Raw genomic sequence first — 22224 nt, 5'->3', positions numbered from 1 at the left:
TTCTTTGCTTTTGCATCAGCCTCATCTTTTTCTTTTTTGGCCTTTGCCTTAGCTTCTTCCATTTCTTGCTTTGCTTTTGCTTCAGTCTCTTCCTTTTCTTTTTTGATCTTTGCCTCAGCTTCTTCCATTTCTCTCTTTTCTTTTGCTTCAGCTTCTTCCATTTCTTTTTTTACTATTAACTCGGCATCTTCTTTTTCCTTCTTAGCTTTTGACTTAGCTTCGTCCTCTTCTTTCTTGGATTTTGCCTCAGCTTGTCTCTCTTCCTTTTCCTCAGCCACTTCCTTTTTAGTCTTTGCTTTTGCCTCAGCTTCCTCTTTTTCTTTCTGCATTTTCATCTCAGCTTGATCCTTTTCTGTCTTCGCTCTATCTTTAGCATCCCCCTTTTCTTTCTTGTTTTTGGTATCCGCATCTTCTTTATTCTTTACTGTTTCCGCTATTTCTTCCTTTTCTTTCTTTGTATTTACTTCGCCCTTTTTCTTTTTGGTTTTAACCTTGTCGCCTTTTTTTACTTTTGTTTCAGCCTCTTCGTTTTCTTTCGTAGCTTTTTCCTCAGCGTCCTCCTGTTCTCTACTGGCTTTACCTTCTGCAACGTCCTGTATTTTCTCTACTTTTATCCCAGCCTCTTCCTTTTCTTTCTTCGCCTCGACCTGTTCTGTTGTATCAGCCTCTTTTTGTTTCTTATCCTGTTCTTTCTCTGATTTCACTTCCTTTTCGTCCAGCGTTTTTTCTTGACCCATTTTTTCGCTTTTCATATCTTCTTTAAGTCTTGCTGCTGCTTCTTGCTGTCCTTCCATCTTTACCTCCGTGACTTCTTTCTCAAGTTTTGCTTTAGCCTCTTCTTCTACCTTCATGTCAGTTTCTTCCTTCTGTTTATTATTTTCAGCTGCTTCACCTCTTTGTGCTTCCAGAATCAAATCGACTCCCTTATCATCCTTTTCTTCTTCAATATCACCTTCTAGTATTAACATTTCTTGTGTCCCTTCTTCCAGTTCATCTATATCTTTAGTAAGATGTTTTAAGCATTCTTTTAGGATAACAAGTTCTTCGGTTGCATTGGATAGACTCGGGGAGGTTTGAATAAATATTACAGTATCAGCAATTTGAGTATCTAATCTTTTTAGGCCTTCTTTTAATGTTCCTTTGCGAGGAATAATATCAGACTCAGCTTTGATGTTTTTAACGATTTCTGAGAAGGAATCCAGCTCTTTTTCCAAAGTTAATTCAGTGGGCTGTGCGGTATCAGCTGGTAATTGGTCTTTGCACTTCAGCAAGTTCTTTCGCAATAGTGAAAGTTTATCTGCAAGTGATGTTAGAGGCTTAGAAACACTGTGAATAAAAGTATCTCTAAATATCTTCAAGTTTAAGTCTTTCAAATGTGTTTCTAAAGATTTGGAGAATTTAAAATCATTTCTTTTTTGAACTGCGATTTTAAATAAAGATGCTTGTATCACTTCGGTAGCATCACCAAAGAAACCAAGAGACTGACTAAGAATTTCCATTTTTTCATTCAGGATAACTGCACTGTTGATTTTACCAATTTGCTGCTTAAGATCTTTAAGCATCTCAACCATTTCAATCTCGTTGACTAACTGGGGAGTTTTTACGACATCACTTAAGTACAAAGCGAAACTGGTAAGTTTATCTCCAAGGCAGTGGACAGTTTCAGCATATTCTATATTAAAATCAGTTGTGTTTTCAGCAATATCATTAGCAAGCTGCAAGTTATCTAAAAGCATCGCTATCGAATCAGCTAGAGTAGAAAATTGCCCTAAGGATCCTTCTCCAGTTTTTATGTTGCTAATGCTATGCTGATAACTTTTAAGAGACCGCTCCAAGTTGGCTAAAGCTCTGTAATCATTTCTTTGTTTGTTAAGTTCTTTTACTACCTCCAAGGTGTTTGCTTTTAAACTATTTAAAGCCTCTTCAAGTTGTAAGGGGGCATATTTGGCTTCAAATAACGTCCTATCTATAAACCCAATCAACGATTTTAAATTTTCAAAAATATTAGACATTTCTACCGCAATTATTTCAGGAGTAATCAAGCTATTTGTCACAGGTTGCAAAATCTTGGTAAAGTTTCTCAAAGGTTCTGTGCTTTCCTTACAAAGCATGCTAACCAGTTCAGCCTTATTGCCATCATCAGTGTTTCCAGCTGATTTTAAGCATTCAATTGTTTGTTGCAGTGGTTCTTGAAGCTTAATAATGGCAGCAGCAACAGTTCCAGGTTTAACATTTTCTTCACTAAGTTTCTTAACGCCATTCTTTGCAACAGTGAAAGGAGTTAACGTTTGTTCAAGTGTTTGCAAAGCTTCTTCTGAGATAGCATCACTTAGTGATTGTTCAATTTTAGAAATAACCGCACAAAAGTCTTGCAGGGGTATCAAAAGGGTTTCCAGTAGTTTCGTCTCGATTGGCAGTAGAAGAACTTGCTCCAAGCAAGTTTCCAAGTTCTTAAAGCATTTATGCAATTGTTTAAGATCAAATTTACGTTCTGGTTTGTCCAGCAGTGAGTTCATTTTGACAGCTTCAATTAGCAGATTTTCTAGAGAAGGGATGAGGTTGCTTAAAGTTTCATATACCTCGTCAGTTATTGATTCATTTACACTCTTTTTGCTTTGTTTCTCGACAAAGTCTAGAGCTTGAAACAGTTGCTGCAGTGGAGCATTTAAATTGTTGATGTTTGCTAAGCTCTGAGGTAATAAATCAGCTTTGGAAATGATAATATTTGCTTCTTCTTGCATTTGTCCAATAGGCATTCTTAAGTTTTTCACAAGTTCACTATATTTCTTGTCACTTTCAGAGAGTTCTTTTGGTGGTTCCACGTAAGTCAAGGAAGCCACCAACTTTTGCAATGGTTGGTCTAAAAGTTTCGCTGACTCATCTCCAATTGAACTAAAAACTATTTGCTTAAACCTCTCTTGAAGCATTGAAACTTCTTTGTTTAGCTCTATCTCTGATATTAGTGAACTTTTTGCCTCTTCTATAACAACGTTAAGTCTCTCTAGAGTTTCACTAGTTTCTGATAAGCGTTGAGCTTCTTTCTGTGAAGTTTCTTCAAAATTTTGTACTTCTTTTGCAAATTCTTTAACAGAATCCTCGCATTTCAGCAATCTAGCTACTTGTGGACGAATATCACTTGTTTGTTGCTTAAGAGCCTGAATACTAGTTAAGACTTTCTCGATGGTTGACAAAAGGATTTCACCCTGACTTGGAGTTTCTTTTTGAATATTATCCAAAGTAACCATGAGGCTTTTGAGTGGTGCTTCTAGAATCTTAAAACTGTTAGAATGAGACTGCAAGATGTCGGCCAAAGGCTCTTTTAAGCATGTGATAGCTTTCTTCAGTCGAAGTACTTGCTCATAACTTGAATCTGGATATTTGGGCTGTGTTAAAGCAAAATTAAATATTTTCAAAGGCTCGTTAATAGCTTCCAACTTAGAGAGATCCTCATGATCTAAAAGACTAACCTTCTTCAACCCATCATCAAAAGTTTTGATAGAGTCTTCGATTTTTAGTAAGCTGGCTTGCTGAAGAACTATTTCAACATTCTGAACCTTAATGATTTCAATATCACCTAAAACGTTTTTTACTTGTTCTAGCAAAGGTTGTATCACTGATTCATTAGCCTGAAGTTGATTCAAAGAAGTCACTAGTTCTGACACAGGTTTTTCAAATATTGATGGTTCGGTTTCTAAAAATGCTTTCAAGCATCTTCCCGCATCTTGTACCTGAGTAACAGTTGGCCTCTGAACTGGATCTTTGAACTGCATTACAATTGCACTTAACTTTTCAAAAGGTTCTCTTAGTGGCTTTAAGTGTTCTACTTCCTGGCTAGATATGGTTAAAGCTTCCTCACTATTTATCATTTTTCTTAAGGATTCCTCAATGGCTTTAACAGGTTCTTCAATAACACTCAACTTTCCCCTTTGAGGAACTAATTCAGTATCCCCGACAACTTTTCGAACTGCTACCAGTAATTCCTCAAGTTGAACTTTGATTAAGTGACCAACCATTTTCTGCAGAGCAACTTCTAAAACTCTTGCACACTTAAGTGGGTTCTGCAAAATATATTCTGCAGTTGCTTTTAAATCGACTGCTTCTCGTTTCAGTTCAGCTTCATCAGTAGCTAATACAGCTTCAAGTTTATGCCTTATTACTTCTAAACTATTTACTTCTGTTTCACCCAAAGGTATTTCTTCTATTGTAGTTTCCATTGGACGAAGAGCTTCAACCACTCGTTGCATAATTGCATGTGATTCACCTTTTAATGTCTTGCAATTAATATTCATAGTTTGTGTGCTCTCTTGAATTGCTTTAATAGAGTCCACACCAGTTAAAATTGAAACAAGTGCCTCCAAAGGTTGCTCAAGGACCCTTAAAACATATTTTTCAGAAGGAATTGATTTTAATAATTGTATTGACTCCTTTAGGAGATTAATTATTGATTGCAGATCAGCTCTTTGAGGCTCATTTTCAGCAACTAAAATGCTTAATTGCTCCAATGGAGCCTTTATACATTCGATTTCAGGAAATTCCCTTCCAGTTAAGACAAGCTGATCCAAGTCTGATTGAAGTACATCTAGTGGAGCTTCAATTTGGCTTATTAAAGCTTTTCGTGATTTTGGAAGCTCTGCTTTTAAATGTTTAACAGTTTTTAGAAGAGCTTCAATTGTGGATTCTTGCTGTTCGGTTTGATCAAAGATTTGACACAAGGAAGAACATAAAGACTGCAAAGATACTTTAATGGGCTGAGATTCAGGGAGTGTTACTTTGGTAATTTCATTTTTGGTTGCAAGAATTGCTTTCTTAACCTCAGATTTATCCTTTTGATTAATGACTAATGTATTTATCTCATGTAAATTTTGAATTACTTGTGAAATCTCAGCTTGTTCTTTCTTCGTGGGGCTTTGAACCAGTTCAGCTAAGGTAACATCTAAGACTTTTTCACAAGAATTTATTTGGGACTCTGATAGTAATGCTTGTTGAGGAATCTCTTTAAGCTGATCAATATTTAGTTTAAGAGCATTAAGTTCATTAACGATTTCTTGCATAGAGTCTGAAGGTTTTTCTAAAATTTCAGATAAAGACGAACAAAGTTTCTGTAATGGCACCTCTACGAGAGCAAGAGCTCTTGATTCAGGTAGAAGAGCTTTAGTTTCTATAACCAATTCTTTAACTGCATGAATCGCTTGCCTAAGATCAGGATTAACCTGCTTTTCTTCAATTTTTGAAGTCTTTGGCTGCTCTACTATCACTCTTGATAATTTCTCTAAAGCTGGTACAATAGCTGATATGTGTCGTATTTCTTCTTTAGGGATATTTTTTAACTTTTCTGTAACTTGCTCTAATTCTACCAATGATGCTGCCACCGCTTTGTTGGATGCTTCAAGTTCTTCAATTGATATTAGTGCTCGTTGAGGATTTGACTTTAATTCTTCAATATTTTGTTTTAATGTCTTTACCTCATTTATAACTTGCTGAAGCGGTTCTGAAATTGGTTTAGCAACATCTTCACTCAGAGATGCACTAAGTGACTTTAAGACAACCTCCACTACGGATAAAGTTTTAGACTCTGGAATAGTGGCATTAGCAACTGACTCTTTAACTGCAAGAACTGCTTGTCTGATGTTTTCTTTTTCAACTTCTATTAATTCTGGTTTTGAAGTACTTTTAGTTTGCTCGACCAAAACTGCTGATAGCTTCTGCAATGAAGGAACTACGTCTACTATTTCTTTCACATCAGATATGTCAGATGCCTGTTCCAAGGTATGGGCTATCTCATTAACAGCTTCATTAAATACTCTAACTTGGTCCTCAGATAATACTGCTTTCTGAGAATTCGATTTTATTTCTTCAATATTTTGTTTCATTATTTTTACCTCATTTACAACTTGCTGAAGAGGTTCTGAAATTGGTTTGGCAATATCTTCACTCAAAGATGCACTAAGTGACTCTAGGGCAACCTCCACTATAGATAGAGCTTTAGATTCTGCAGCACTTGCTTTAGCAACTGACTCTTTAACTGCAAGAACTGCTTGCTTTATATCATCTTTTCCAACTTCCAAAAATTCTGATTTTAAAGGACTTTTAGCTTGCTCAACTAATACTGCTGACAGCTTCTGCAACGAAGGAACTACATCCACTACTTGCTTGACTTCAGATATATCAGATGCTTGTTCCAAAGTATAGGTTATCTCATTAACAGCTTCATTTAATACTCTTATTTGGTCTTCAGATAATACTGCTTGCTGAGGGTTCAATTTTATTTCTTCAATATTTTGCTTCAATGTCTTTACGTCATTTACAACTTGCTGAAGAGGTTCTGAAATTGGTTTAGTAATACCTTCACTCAAAGATGCATTAAGTGATTTTAAGGCAACTTCCACTACAGATAGAGCTTTAGACTCTGAGGCACTTGCTTTAGCAACTGACTCTTTTACTGCAAGGATTGCTTGTTTAATATTGTCTTTTTCAACTTCCGATAATTCTGACTTTGAAGGACCTTTAGCTTGCTTAACTAAAACTGCCGACAGCTTCTGCAATGAAGGAACTATTTCCACTACTTCCTTGACTTCAGATATATCAGATGCTTGTTCCAAGGTGTGGGTTATCTCATTAACAACTTCATTAAATACTCTAATTTGGTCTTCAGATAATACTGCTTGCTGAGGATTCGATTTTATTTCTTCAATATTTTGCTTCAATGTTCTTACCTCATTTATAACTTGCTGAAGAGGTTCTGAAATTGGTTTACTAACATCTTCACTCAAGGATGCACTAAGTGACTTTAGGGCAATCTCCACTACACATAGAGCTTTAGATTCTGGAGCACCTGCTTTAGCAACTGACTCTTTAACTGCAAGAACTGCTTGTTTTATATCATCTTTTTCAACTTCCAATAATTCTAACTTTAAAGGGCCTTTAGCTTGTTCAACTAATACTGCTGACAGCTTCTGCAATGAAGGAACTACATCCACCACTTCCTTGACTTCGGATATATCAGATGCTTCTTCCAAAGTATGGGTTATCTCATTAACAGCTTCATTAAATACTCTAATTTGGTCTTCAGATAATACTGCTTGCTGCCGATTCAATTTTATTTCTTCAATATTTTGCTTCAATGTCTGTACCTCATTTACAACTTGCTGAAGAGGTTCTGAAATTGGTTTACTAACGTCTTCACTCAAAGATGCACTAAGTGACTCTAAGGCAATCTCCACTACCGATAGAGCTTTAGATTCTGGAGCATTTGCTTTAGTAACTGACTCTTTAACTGCAAGAACTGCTTGTTTTATATCATCTTTTCCAACTTCCAATAATTCTGATTTTAAAGGGCCTTTAGCTTGTTCAACTAATACTGCCGACAGCTTCTGCAATGAAGGAACTATTTCCACTACTTCCTTGACTTCAGATATATCAGATGCTTGTTCCAAGGTATGGGTTATCTCATTACCAACTTCATTAAATACTCTAATTTGGTCTTCAGATAATACTGCTTGCTGAGGATTCGATTTTATTTCTTCAATATTTTGCTTCAATGTTCTTACCTCATTTATAACTTGCTGAAGAGGTTCTGAAATTGGTTTACTAACGTCTTCACTCAAGGATGCACTAAGTGACTTTAGGGCAATCTCCACTACCGATAGAGCTTTAGATTCTGGAGCATTTGCTTTAGTAACTGACTCTTTAACTGCAAGAACTGCTTGTTTTATATCATCTTTTCCAACTTCCAATAATTCTGATTTTAAAGGGCCCTTAGCTTGCTCAACTAAGACTGCTAACAGTTTCTGCAATGAAGGAACTACTTCCACCACTTCCATGACTTCAGATATATTAGATGCTTCTTCCAAATTATGGGTTATCTCATTAACAGCTTCATTAAGTACTCTAATTTGGTCTTCAGATAATACTGCTTTCTGAGGACTCGATTTTATTTCTTCAATATTTTGCTTCAATGTTTTTACCTCATTTATAACTTGCTGAAGAGGTTCTGAAATTGGTTTGGCAATATCTTCACTCAAAAATGCATTAAGTGACTTTAAGGCAACTTCCACTACAGATAGAGCTTTAGACTCTGAAGCACTTGGTTTAGCAACTGACTCTTTTACTGCAAGAATTGCTTGTTTTATATCATCTTCTCCAACTTCCACTAATTCTGATTTGAAAGGACCTTTAGCTTGCTCAACTAATACTGCTGACAGCTTCTGCAATGAAGGAACTATTTCCACTACTTCCTTGACTTCAGATATATCAGATGCTTGTTCCAAAGTATAGGTTATCTCATTAACAGCTTCATTTAATACTCTTATTTGGTCTTCAGATAATACTGCTTGCTGAGGGTTCAATTTTATTTCTTCAATATTTTGCTTCAATGTCTTTACGTCATTTACAACTTGCTGAAGAGGTTCTGAAATTGGTTTAGCAATACCTTCACTCAAAGATGCCTTAAGTGACTTTAAGGCAACTTCCACTACAGATAGAGCTTTAGACTCTGAAGCACTTGCTTTAGCAACTGACTCTTTTACTGCAAGGATTGCTTGTTTAATATTGTCTTTTTCAACTTCCGATAATTCTGATTTTAAAGGACCTTTAGCTTGCTCAACTAATACTGCTGACAACTTCTGCAACGAAGGAACTACATCCACTACTTCCTTGACTTCAGATATATCAGATGCTTGTTCCAAAGTATGGGTTATCTCATTAACAGCTTTATTAAATACTCTAAGTTGGTCTTCAGATAATACTGCTTGCTGCCGATTCAATTTTATTTCTTCAATATTTTGCTTCAATGTCTGTACCTCATTTACAACTTGCTGAAGAGGTTCTGAAATTGGTTTACTAACGTCTTCACTCAAAGATGCACTAAGTGACTTTAAGGCAATCTCTACTACCGATAGAGCTTTAGATTCTGGAGCATTTGCTTTAGTAACTGACTCTTTAACTGCAAGAACTGCTTGTTTTATATCATCTTTTCCAACTTCCAATAATTCTGATTTTAAAGGGCCTTTAGCTTGTTCAACTAATACTGCTGACAGCTTCTGCAATGAAGGAACTACATCCACTACTTCCTTGACTTCAGATATATCAGATGCTTGTTCCAAAGTATGAGTTATCTCATTAACAGCTTCATTAAATACTCTTATTTGGTCTTCAGATAATACTGCTTGCTGAGGGTTCAATTTTATTTCTTCAATATTTTGCTTCAATGTCTTTACGTCATTTACAACTTGCTGAAGAGGTTCTGAAATTGGTTTAGCAATACCTTCACTCAAAGATGCATTAAGTGACTTTAAGGCAACTTCCACTACAGATAAAGCTTTAGACTCTGACGCACTTGCTTTAGCAACTGACTCTTTTACTGCAAGGATTGCTTGTTTAATATTGTCTTTTTCAACTTCCGATAATTCTGACTTTGAAGGACCTTTAGCTTGCTCAACTAACACTACCGATAATTTTTGCAATGAAGGAACTACTTCTGCTATTTCTTGAACTTCAGTTATGTCGGTTGCATTTTCAATTGTATGGCTTATCTCGCTTATGACTTCTTTAAATGACTTAACTTGATCCTCAGAGAAAACTGCTTGCTCAGGATTTACTTGTATATTTTCAGTACTTTGTTTTAAGGTATTCACCTCTTGAACTACTAGCTGTAAGGGCTCACTAATAATTTCACTTAAAGCTGAGCACATGGCGTTCAGTGACTGCTCTACTAGGCGCATACTGTTAGATACTGGAGCAGAAGATTTAGTAATCGTTTCTTTTACTGCCAAAACTGCTTGTTGCGCTTTTAATAACTCTTTATTTTCAGGTTTTGCAAGTTCTCTAGCTTGTTCTACTATTACCCCAGACATCTTCTGTAGAACAGGAATTATTTCTAGAATTTTTACGTTCTCTTCCGCAGAAATTTCTTCACTCTGCTCCTGGCAAACGTTTATTTCTTCCACACTTACTCCGACAACTTTAGCACACGCATCTGTTAGTATGGCATTTTGAGGACTCTCCTTCAAATCCTCCAGGTTTTGCTTTAAAACGTTGGATAGCTTCTTTAAGGGTTGCTCCTCTTTAATAGCTTCTTCAATTGCTGCAAAACTAGCTGACAGATTAGCAAGGGGTGCATCTATCACTTTAAGTGTCTCACTGCGAGAAGGAGTATTTACAATGACCTGAATGGATTCTTTTACAGCTTCTATAGCTTCATGAACTTTGGATGGTTCACATAGTTGTACTTCTGGAGCTAATAAATGCTCTTTGGTTTCAACAACTACTGAGCAAAGCTTCTTTAAAGGTTCTACCAATGTTTCAACTTGTTCAATATCAGGGTATGTAATTTGTGATGCGCTTTCAAACATATCAGTAAGCTGTTGGAGAGTTTGCTTTAGAGATTCAACTGGCTTATCCATTGCAATAAGGGAGTGAGCTGCTTGCTGCTTTTGAATAGATGAATTGTCAGTTGCTTGTTTTAAATTGCTTAGTTCTGCGTGGAGGTGTTTAATAGGCTTTGCCACTTTTGATAATAGAGTTTCCACTGATTTTGATAAATAGTTTCTAACACTGATAAGATTTCTTGAAAAAGCATTTAAAGACATATGCAACTTCTTTAGATTGCTGTACTTTGGTAAGGATTTAGTGACCGTATCAACAACTTCTGATAAGGACACAATTGCTTGTTGTACTTCATCCTCCTGGATGTCGGAAACTTGGGGCTTTACAGCTTGGGTGTTCTCAGCCATGACCAGGCAAAATTTTTCCATAGGTTCCACCATTGCTGCTATACTGTTCAGTTCCTCATCTGGGAAATATTTAATTGCTTCCTCATCACTGGCCATTTCTTCCAAGGCAGCAGTTAAAGTTGCCATATTGGTTTCAATATCTTTAGCCAAGTTGACAGCTTCTTGTTCGGTGCTTTTCGATTTACTCCCTAATAGGATGGCTTCAATGTTTAATTTCTTGCTCAGTTCTGCTACAACTCCAAGTATATGCTTGCTTTTTGAGGGTGCTTTAGCAACTACAGGCTGAATATTTTCGGATTTTGCAGTTTCCGGAAATAATATTTCTTTAATGGCAGCTTTAGAGTCTTCAACTATTTCCAAGGTTTTTGCAACATCGGTTGACTCTTGAACTTTGTTTTCTTGTTCTTCTAAAGTTACTACTTTATTCTTATCAGAAACATCAGCGGCTACATCATTAATTATTTTCAGCTCAGATTCCACCTGACTTAATGTTGCTGTCAACGTTTGCAAAGAAATTTCCACTAATTCCAATGAAGTCCCAGCAACTGGTGGCTGTGCCACTTTTTCAACAGCTTCCTTCAAAGCCATGGCAGCATTTTGAACTACAGGTGCTTTCAACTCTATAGTTTCAGGATGAGTCAACTCATTGGAGATCTGTCTTAAGAGAAGAGCAAACTTTTCCAAAGGTTCTTTTAATTCTGATGTAATCTTTATTTCTTCATCTAACGTCTCGTTGGACACTTCATCAGAAATACTTTCCAAAGAAGCATTAAGATCAGCGACAGCTTCAGCTGCTTGGATCATAGATATAATTGCTTGCTGCGGAGAGAGCTTCATCTCGTCAATTTTATGCTTCAAAGCCTTGCCTTCTTGTGATACTATTTTCATGGACTCTTTTAACAGTTCAACTGATTTTTTGATGTTAGTTACTTTACTTATTGCGTCCAGTTCCGATTCTAATTCACCTAAAGTAGCTGTCAAAGCCTGCAAAGAAATATCCACCATCTCCAACCGAGTTCCAGCAATTGGTGGTTGTGCCACTTTTTCAATTGCTTCTTTTAAAGCCATGACAGCATTCTGGACTACAGGTGCTTTTAACTCCATAGTTTCAGGATGAGTCAATTCATTGGAAATCTGTCTTAAGACAAGAGTAAACTCTTCCAAGGGTTCCTTCAGTTCTGTTGCAATCTTTAATTCTTTATCTAAAGTCTCTTTGGACACTTCATCGGAAATATTTTCTAAAGAAGCATTGAGGTCAGCAACAGCTTCAGCTGCTTGGATCATAGACATAATTCCTTGCTGCGGAGAGAGCTTCAGCTCGTCAATTCTTTGTTTTAAAGCTTTTCCCTCTTGTGATACCTTTTTTATGGACTCTTTTAATAGTTCAATTGATTTTTTTATGCCGGTGACTTCACTAATGGCACCCAGTTTCGCTTCCGCTTCACCTAAAGTAGCTGTCAAAGCTTGCAAAGAAATATCCACCATTTCCAATGGAGTTCCAGCAACTGGTGGCTGTGCCACTTTTTCAATAGCTTCCTTTAAAGCCATAACAGCATTATGGACTATAGGTGCCTTTAACTCCATAGTTTCAGGAATAGTTAATTCACTGGAGATCTGTCTTAAAAGAAGAGCAAACTTTTCCAAGGGTTCCTTCAGTTCTGACGCAATCTTTATTTCTTTATCTAAAGTCTCTTTGGACACTTCATCGGAAATATTTTCTAAGGAAGCATTGAGGTCAGCAACAGCTTCAGCCGTTTGAATGACAGACATAATTCCTTGTTGCGGAGAGAGCTTAAGCTCTTCAATTTTGTGCTTCAAAGCATTGCCTTCTTGGATTACTGTCTTCATAGGCTCTCTTAACATATCAACTGATTTTTGTATGTTAGTGACTTCAATTATTGTACCCAGTTCCGATTCCACTTCACCTAACGTAGCGGTCAAAGCCTGCAAAGAAATATTCACCATCTCCAACGGAGTTCCAGCAACTGGTGGTTGTGCCACTTTTTTAATTGCTTGTCTTAAAGCCATGACAGCATTCTGGGCTACAGGTGCTTTCAACTCCATAGTTTCAGGATGAGTCAATTCATTGGAGATCTGTCTTAAGAGAAGCGTAAACTTTTCCAAAGGTTCCTTCAGTTCTAATGCAATTTTTATTTCCTTATCTAAAGTCTCTTTGGATACGTCATCGGAAATATTTTCTAAAGAATCATTGAGGTCAGCAACAGCTTCAGCTGCTTGGATCATAGATATAATTCCTTGTTGCGGAGAGAGCTTCAGCTCGTCAATTTTTTGCTTCAAAGCTCTCCCTTCTTGTGATACTATTTTTATGGACTCTTTTAACAATTCAACAGATTTTTTGATGCTAGTGACTTCACTTATTGCACCGAGTTCTGATTCCGCTTTACTTAAAGTTGCTGTCAAAGTTTGCAAAGAAAGGTCCACCATCTCCAATGGAGTACCAGCAATTGGTGGCTGTGCCACTTTTTCAACAGCTTCCTTTAGAGCCATGACAGCATTCTGGACAACAGGTGCTTTTAACTTTGTAGTTTCAGGAATAGTTAATTCATTAGAGATCTGTCTTAAAAGAAAAGCAAACTTTTCTAAAGGTTCCTTCAGTTCTGACGTCATCCTCTCTTCTTTTTCTAAAATTTCTTTGGAAACTTCCTCTGAAACCTCTTGCAAGGAGGTATCAAGATCAGCAATAGCTTCAGCTACTTGAATTATAGACATAATTCCTTGCTGTGGAGACATTTGTAGTTCATTAATTTTATGTCTCAAAGTCTTGACTTCTTGCGATATCATCTGCATCGGCTCCCTCAAAACTTTTGTGCTTGTTTTCAAGCTGAATTCACTTAAATCAGACTCAACTTGACTCAGGCTTGCTGTCATCGTCTGTAACGATATCAACACTCTCTCTGATGGAGTATTTTTAAGGGAAGTTTGAGTAACTTTCTGGATAACATTTTTTAAACCCAAGACAGCCTGCTTCAGTTCAGGTTGATTAATTTCTAAAACATCTGGCTTCTGAGCTTCAGAGGATATTTGTCTTACTACAAGACTAAGCTCTTCTAAAGGATGAGCTATTTCAGATATTATTTCAGTTGAAACATTTTGTTGAAGTGAGGCAGGGTCAAATGAATCATTTAGGTCTTCTGCAGCTTTGCTGAGATCCATTATAGAAATCATACTTTTTTGTGGCATCAACTGCAAGTCTTCAAAAGTCTTTTTAAGGATATTAAGTTCCTGTGATAGCATTTGGATGGGTTCTCTGGGATCTTTCCTATGAATCTTTCCATATACATAATCTATCTTTAAAATCAGCAACTTTAAAGGTTCTTGAATGTAATCTAAAATTTCTGGGCTGCTTGAACCCAAAATATTTGCAACTGTTCGTTTTAATTGTACCAGCTCTAATTCAACTTCCACAAGATTTTTACTATCAGATAAACTAAGATCATCAACTTTTTGAAATACATTCTTCAACTCTGCCGTGAATCGATTCAAACTACTTTTATCACAGTCATGTAAATCTTTGACCAGATTATTGGCAACCAGGTTTAGAAGATTTTGCTGGCAGTCTTGCAAGAAGTCAAGAGGCTCTAGCAGCTCCAAGAGCAAGTCCATGCTAGAACCTTCCAGGCAAACATCTTTAATTAAACCACACAACTTGGATGTTTCTATCTGGTTGTCTTTTAAAACAGTCGAGTCAGTAGCTTCAGATTCTGTTTGATCAACAGATAGTTCCTTTTCAATTTCTTCCACTTTAGCACTTAATGCCTCAAGGGGTTTCAAAATATTTATAGTTGCTTTCAGTTCAGGCTGCTTGTCAATCAAATTGATGATTTGTTTAAATCCTTGAACTGCTTTCTGCAGCTCGACTTTTTCGATTTGCGTTACTGTGGGCATGTACAAACTGGATTCAACTGTTAAGATAATAATTGAAATTTTTTCCAAAGAGACTTGCACTACATTGAGAGCTTCATTTCGAAGGGCTTTAAGAGATTCATCTTCAATGTCTGGTAGTTGGCTAAGTTCCTCTTCTAGTTCTTTTATGGGCTCACGTAGCTCCAGTACTGTTATGACTGCTTTAGATGTCTCAGGTTGGTTTTCTATTATAGCATTTTCAACTGTTTTTAAGTTAGTTTTTATAAGATTTATGCTTTCTTTAACTGGAATTTTTTGATCATGTTGATATTTCTGAGTTCTGTTCATTATTTCCTCCAAACCATTTAACATGTTTCTTAAGTGACCAACATTGGGACTCTCTACTTCCAAAAGCTCTTTTACAGCAACTTTTAGAGGTTCACCTAAATGAATACTTTGAAGAGATTCTCTTAGACCACTTAAGCTTTCTCTAGCTTCATCTATTACTTTGACTACGCTTTCTGGACTTTTATTAGCATCAAACACTTTTGCGACTTTCCGAAGTGATTCCACCATACCCTTCAGCTCTTCGACTTCAGCAAAAGTATTACATGCCAAAGAAAACTGATTTAAAGTAGTTTTCAAAGTGGTTCTCATACATAATTCCCTCTGAAGAACCACGATGGCCTTAGAAAGATTTTCCAAAGGTCTCAGTAGCTTTTGCAAAACTGATTTATCTTTATCAGCAATATAAACTGCCTTCATGCAAACTGTTATGAGTTTATTTTGCAAAGAGTCCATGTCTTCAGAAAAATCTGTTATGTTCATGTTATGAAGATCCTGAGAAGCGCTTGATAACTTTACAAAATATTTGCTGATATCTCGGAGCAAAGCAACTTCCTCATCCAGCAGTTTGGCGTTGAGGCATGAGTGAATGGAAATTTGTAAATATTCAAGCGGCGTGACGAATTTCTCAAATAAATTCATGTTGCCTTCAGAGATGTGCTTGGCTGCCACCACAAATCTTAAAAAGTTTGTTAGTGAGGAATTAAGCTCGTTTAAAGGTGTAATATCTTCTAAAGCTTTAGGTTTCTCAACTATTAAGTGAGTTAATTCGATTGCTTTATTTAGCTCCTCCAAGGAATCATTTATTGATTCAGCTAAAGTAGGTAAAGCTTCTGGCGCTTTTAAGTCTTTAGCATGTTCGTTAATTAAAATTATGTCTGATAGGTTTTCATTTAATACTTGAAGCTTTTCACTTAGAGAATCGTTAAGATTTTCTGATACACCATCCACTGAATCAGCCAATTTTTGCAAACTGTTTAGTTCCTGATTTGATACGATTTCCCTGCTGGATTCTTGAGATATGCTTTCAATGATAGCTTGCAAAGGTCTTTGAAGGTCTTGCTTAATAATCGCTTGCGATTCTGTTTGCAGTCCTAGTTTGCTATCTAACTTTTGCAAAGATTTCTTAAGGCCATTGAGAACACGCTCCTTTCTTTCCCTGTCTTCTTGGTCATTCACCACAGCCTTCTCCAGAGATTTTTCCACAGTTTTTAGAATATCCTGTAGAGGATCAATGAAATCTTTTATTTGAGATTCTTGATTGATTGAAGCTAGCAATGATTTCAAACTATCTCTTGATTCATTTAGGACGGCCACCTGATCCTTTGTGGGTTTATACTCAATTTCTTCAACGATTGCTAAAAGACTATTTACGGTTTCATTGGAGTGTTTTAAGATGTTTATATCAACTGGACCAAGTTTGTCTTTTTTCTCTTCTAAGATGGTGCTGGCAATGAACTGTAACGTTGCCACAGGCCTTTGAATTTCTGCTACTATTATCTTTCTGGATTTATTTTCAGAGGCTGGCTCAGATATTGATAAGGATTCCTGTAGGTTTCTTAAGGAGTTCTGAAGGAATTGCAAAGATTTGCATGGTACAGGTGGAGGAGGGCTTTCAGGCTTTAATAAGTTTAAGACGTTTTCTACTACGTTTTCCAAAATATCTCTCAGTTGAGTAAGGTTTGACTCTTGTGGAACACTCTGGATGGCCACTTTAAACTCTTGGGACTTTTCTGATATGCTTTTACTCGGAACTCTCGTGGATGGTCTTTTGGCAAATATTTCCAAGTATTCATTGATGATTCCTAGACAATCGTTGGTGAGATCTACCACTTTGTGTTCAATATCGACTTGGACTTTAATAGTTTCTAATGCGTCCAGCAGTTTCTTGCAATTATTATCGATGGTGGCCAAATTGTTTTGTTTGGCTTTGGACAACTTGCTTTGCTTTAACTTTGCAATGGTTTCCTGTATAACTCTTACTGAAGTAGATAGTTTTTGCTTAAAATCACCCTCTATAGAAATGGTTTCCATGAGGTTCACGACATTTTTCATGGTTTGCTCAAGAGGTTCAATGCTTTCCCTTAGTTTGGAGTCTTTGGGGGTAGCAACGACTGCTAGTCGAAGCTCTTCAATCATTTTCTTAGCAGTTTCAATTGATACCTGCTCTGACTGATGTTGGGCAGTTATTAAACTGTTAATTTCTGATAAGGTTTCTTCAGTTGCTACTAAAGCGCTTTGCTCTTGTGGACTTACATCTGGTAAATTGATGGATTTTAATGATTCCTTCAAGTTATCTGTGTCGATTTTAACTGATTTTTGAAGCTCACGTACTGCAGCACGTTTTTCTTCAGAAAGAGGTTGATTTTCTATTATCGATATTGATGATTGCAAGCTTTTTAGAGATGTAAGAACTGGAGCATCTGGTTTTGCTGGTTCAGCTTCAGTCTTGAGTAGCTCTGGTGTTTTTTCTTCTGTTTCAGGTTTATCTATATCAATTTCAATTAAGTCTGAGATTTTTGGCATTTCCGGGCTTTTATTGTCCGGTCCCTGTATTTGTGAAGTGTCTTTAGACGTTGTCGGCATTGGTTCTTTAATAATGTCTGATTTAGGTTCGACTGGTATTATTAATTCTGCATCATCTGCAGTTTCTTTGACTTTTTCCAATTCAGCACTGGTTGGCGATATGCTTTGAATATTCTTTTCACCAACATCAATAACTTGTTGGTCTTTATCAGTTGCACCTTTTACATCTTTCGGTTTATCTAATTCAGTATTGTCTAATAATATACTTTCAAAAGTTGTTTCAGAAATATCAACAACTTTTTGATCTGACTCAATTGCTGTACTCAAAGCCTGTACATCTTTGGATTTATTTACTTCAATATTTTCTGAGGACGTACTTTTAATAGTCGTTTCGGCAACTTCAGACACTTTTTGATCTTCAACAATTATAGTTATTACATCACGCGGTTCATCTAATTCAGCACTAGCTGATGACGTCTTTTCAGAAGTTGTGTCAGCAACAACTTTTTGAACTAAATCGGTTGCTATTTTTCCATCACTAGAATCTCCCACTTCAGCACTGGCTGATGCTGTTGTTTCAATAACTGTTTCCGAAACATTAATAACTTGCTGATCCAGTTGAAGTGGTTTTTCTAGATCTTGTACTGCAGAAGCTAAATTTTCAGTTACATCCCTTTCTTCTTTTACTTCAACTGTTGCATTCTCAGAAGTAACTTCTTGTATCTCACCAGCATCAACTTCTGGTTTACCTGCAGGAACATTCGGCTTAATCACCTCTTTGCTTTTTAAATCACTTTCGGGTTTGGTAGATTCTGTCTCTCTTTGACTTGAAATAATTGGTTCTGTAGTGGCATCCTTCACTTCTATTGTTTCTGTATCAATTTTTGCCTCAGTAATGCTTTTAAGTTTTAATTCCTGCTTAACCTCTTTGTCGGGAAGATCCTTTTGCAAATATTGAGCAACCCTCCGGCAAATTTCCAAAATATTTCTCGACACAGTAACAACAGGGCTCTGAGAGCCTTCTAAAGCAGTTTCAATTAATTTTATTTCTGGTTCAAGGACCAACTGTTCTCTTGAAGCAAAAGCCTTTGATGCTTTCTCTAATATTTCTTTGGAACGACTTAAAATATTACTTTCATCGGTATTTAAGTACTCTGCACAACCAGTACAGTATTTATCCAAATTGGCCTTAATAGCTTCCAAGTCTGCTGGGGCTTCCAATACTTCTGGAACTAATATTGTTCCCATATTGGTTTTTAGCTCTTCAGCATGCCCTTGATCGAGCTCTTCAGCCAAAGAAGGAAGTTCTTCCACCAAAGTACTTAATAACCCTGTAATGGTTTTAATAGGGGATTCACCTCCTATAGTTTTTATTGCCCTATTCAGTATATCCAAGAACACAACTACTTGCTCTTTTGGAACAGAAACTCCAAACTCTTTGGTGACTAGCTTGGAAGCAATAAATGAATTGATATCTTCCATAATTTTTGATACGTTTTCTAAGAACTTAAAATCACTCTCATTCAAACTGGTTTCTATCAAGTCATTTATGGCCATCTGCAAAGGATACAATGATTTCTGCAACGTGAGTATCCTTTCTTTATTAACATTTTTAAACCTGATGGTAGCAACGCTCTTAGCCAGATTTTGCACTGAATCTGAGACCAACTGGATATTTTGAAGCTTGATGTTATATTGTTCAACCTCTTGCTTTTTGATTTCCTTTAGCCCATTCAAAGTTTTGTTAATTAGCAGTGTAGTATGTTGAATAAGTGGTTGGTTGGAGTCTATGGTGTTAGTTTCAAGAAATTGGTTTACTTTAGTTAAAAACTCGTTGCAAGGCGATTCTGCTTGAACAAATTGGTTTAATTGAAGAATTAACCCTTGTGCTTCTTGAATATATTGAATTTGATCATGGGTTAAACTTTCTAAAACTGCTTCATCAATATCCATTTCAATTACAGGCACAGTAAAGTTTAAGTCATCAGCCAAGGATTTCTTGCTTTTAACAGCTTTTGATACTTTGAATTCTTGCAAGATATCTTTAAATGATTTAAGGATAATACTCTTTGTTCTACTACCAGCAAAGTCTTGTAAGGATGCACTTAGCAAAGCTAATAGAGGTCGAACTTCAGCAATGTTAACGTCTTGAGGAGTAGTTAAAGATCCGTCTGTTGTGTCAAGAACATGAACTAAATTCTCATGAATATTATCAAAATAACCCTCCAAAGCAATTTTCTCTTCATTTGTATTCAACCGAAGGTTATCAACGTTATTTTTAAGTTCCTCAAGCAGAGAAACCATTTGATGACTTATACCAGTTAAAGCATGTAAGCATTGAGAAAGTTTCTCAGTAGAAGCGACAAAATGCTTTTTTGGTTCAAGTGCCTCCGCAATGCTTTCAGATAAGGCTTGCACTTCCGGTAATTTATCTGCAACAGTTTCAAGTACAACTTTGGTCTTTTTCATTTCCTCTTTTATATTTGAATCGTCCTTCTTGCACATCGATTGAGTCAGTTCCTCTACACTATCAAGGACGGCATCTAGTTCTTCAATATGTTCGGGAACATCAGCAATAATGGCTTTTTGGACCTTATCCAGAAGATTACTGATGTCTTTTATCAGTGGCACTTGAACATCTGAATGTTCCAACTCGATTACGTATGCTTTAACTTTCTTAAGTCTCTCAATGCGTCGTCCTTTGGTCACTTCATTAAGTATGGCTTTCACTTTATTTGTTATAGGTTGAGCAATATCGTCTGGTAAGTTTGAGTTATCCAAGGCGGAGACCATTTGCTTTTTCAATGGTTTTTGCTCTAAAATCACTTCTGCCATTGCAGTGGAAACGTTCTCTATGAGCACCTCTAGTCCTTCAGTATGTTCTTCTTTAGGCACGTTCACTTCTATCGCCAACATCACTTTTTTAAGGTCCTCTACTAGATTAGGTTTTGAGATTGAATCTGATTGTTCAACCAGAGCAACGGTTTGTTTTAGAACGTCCATACTTTTTGCCAAAGATTCTTGCAGTTGCTGGTTCATCTCATGTTTCTTCTCAATTAACTCCATCAAGATTTTTAATAAAGTAGTTGTGGCTCGTTGCACTGGGATAATTAAAGGTGGAATCAGCTTGGCACAATTGGTAACAGCAAGTTCATTAATAACAGCTTGAAATTCTGGAATAGTGAGTTGCTCAGCCTCTGGACGATAATTTATGATCACCACTTGAGCTGCAGTATTAAGTCTTTCCAAAGCATTATCAATTTCGTCAATATTTTCCTCTTTTAGCTCAGAAGATGTTTGGTCAATGGCTTTTAGAATTTCAGAAAGTTCTGTTAGCATCACTTGTTGCTCAGGCAGATCAGGAGTTAGTGCAAGACTCTCAACAGTTTCCCTTAGAGGTTCCAAAGTTTTAAAACACACTTCTTCTTCTGTTATAGTTGCTTCATGTGAAGTGGATGCTACTTCTTGAATTTTTGGAAACTGTATGGTGGCCTGGTCTATCGAGTCAGCAAACTCCCTTAGTGAATAAACTATATCCATGAGACTTAAGGTTTCAATGCTGTTTAGGACATTCTTTAGATGAGAATTACGTTGGGCCAGGGCCAAAGCAATTGGCTCAAAGTTATTGACGTTTTTATTAGCAAAACATAGCACAAGCAAAGCAATTTGCTCCCCTAGAGCTTTCAAACACTCAAAATCTTCCATTGTGATATCGAAATTCAGTTGCTCCAAGCTAATGATTTCGATGGCGTTTTGAAGAGGCTGATGCAGAGTGAACAACTTTATTTTGAGATCTTCCGGGACGTGTTCCAGGATTTCCGCAATTTGGATGAGAGGCTCCCTTATGGATATAAAGGCGTCACGTCTTAGTTCATCGTCTTCTTGAATATGATCGATTGTATTACCGAGTTTCTTTAAAGGGGCTGATAATTTACGAATTTCAACGATATCTTCAATTGTTATGATGGAATCTTCATGCAGTTCAAAGAAAGGCGTTGTTTTTAATTTATCGATGCACTGGGTTACTTCTGAAGCTACCTGAGGAATGGAATGAAGTAATTTCGATTAGTTTTAGATGCATTAAAGGGAGATGAAATCAGAAGTGGTTTTGATGACTAGGAGAGAGGTTGATGAAGTTGCAATGCAATTGGAAGGAAGTGATGAAGATAAAGTAAATGATTTTGGTAACTCAGAATATGAAACTATAATTGGACGTGATAAATAAAGAAAATGTTTCAAAGGATATAAAACAACCTAGAAAAAAGAAGAGGACATGAAAGAACGAACGAGAAAAATTAGAATTTGTAGAAGAAATAGATAGCAAGAAAATGTCGAAAACAATTTGATAAAGTTACATGACAATTAAAAGTAAATGAACAAAGATGAAGACAATAAAATTAAAGATGATAATACAATTTTGGTAAGTGCAAGTTAACAAACGAGATAGTGTCATCAAAAGGTAAAAAAGTACAAATAAATAAAGGAGAGAACATGAAGATGAGAGGACTTACAAACATGAAGATTAATAGTTTGTAGAAGACATAAAAGACAGATAATATAAAGATGTAGAAGACAGTTAATTTGACGAAATTACATGATCATTAAAAATAAATGAATGAAGATGAAGGAAATGAAATGAAAGAAAATAATATAATTTTGGTAAGTGATTCCGAAGCATATGAAAGTACTTTTTCCGAAGAGCAAATATTTAAAAGAACGTCACAAAAGACAACAAACATGATATGAAGTTAGAAAGTTG

The 22224-nt window shown here is 36.3% G+C and overlaps 1 protein-coding gene across 1 annotated transcript in view; it reads right to left on the bottom strand.

Moving 5' to 3' along the window:
- Positions 1 to 22224, bottom strand: part of LOC126735716 (nuclear anchorage protein 1-like) — a 178206-nt gene that overhangs the window by 121344 nt on the left and 34638 nt on the right. The window contains exon 26 of the mRNA XM_050439795.1: positions 21 to 21503. Within this exon, the coding sequence (XP_050295752.1) occupies positions 21 to 21503 (21483 nt within the window). The remainder of the gene's footprint in view (positions 1 to 20; positions 21504 to 22224) is intronic.

The sequence above is a fragment of the Anthonomus grandis genome, chromosome 4 (assembly GCF_022605725.1).
Source record: "Anthonomus grandis grandis chromosome 4, icAntGran1.3, whole genome shotgun sequence".
Lineage (NCBI taxonomy): Eukaryota > Metazoa > Arthropoda > Insecta > Coleoptera > Curculionidae > Anthonomus > Anthonomus grandis.
This window is presented reverse-complemented; position numbering and strand designations above follow the sequence as displayed.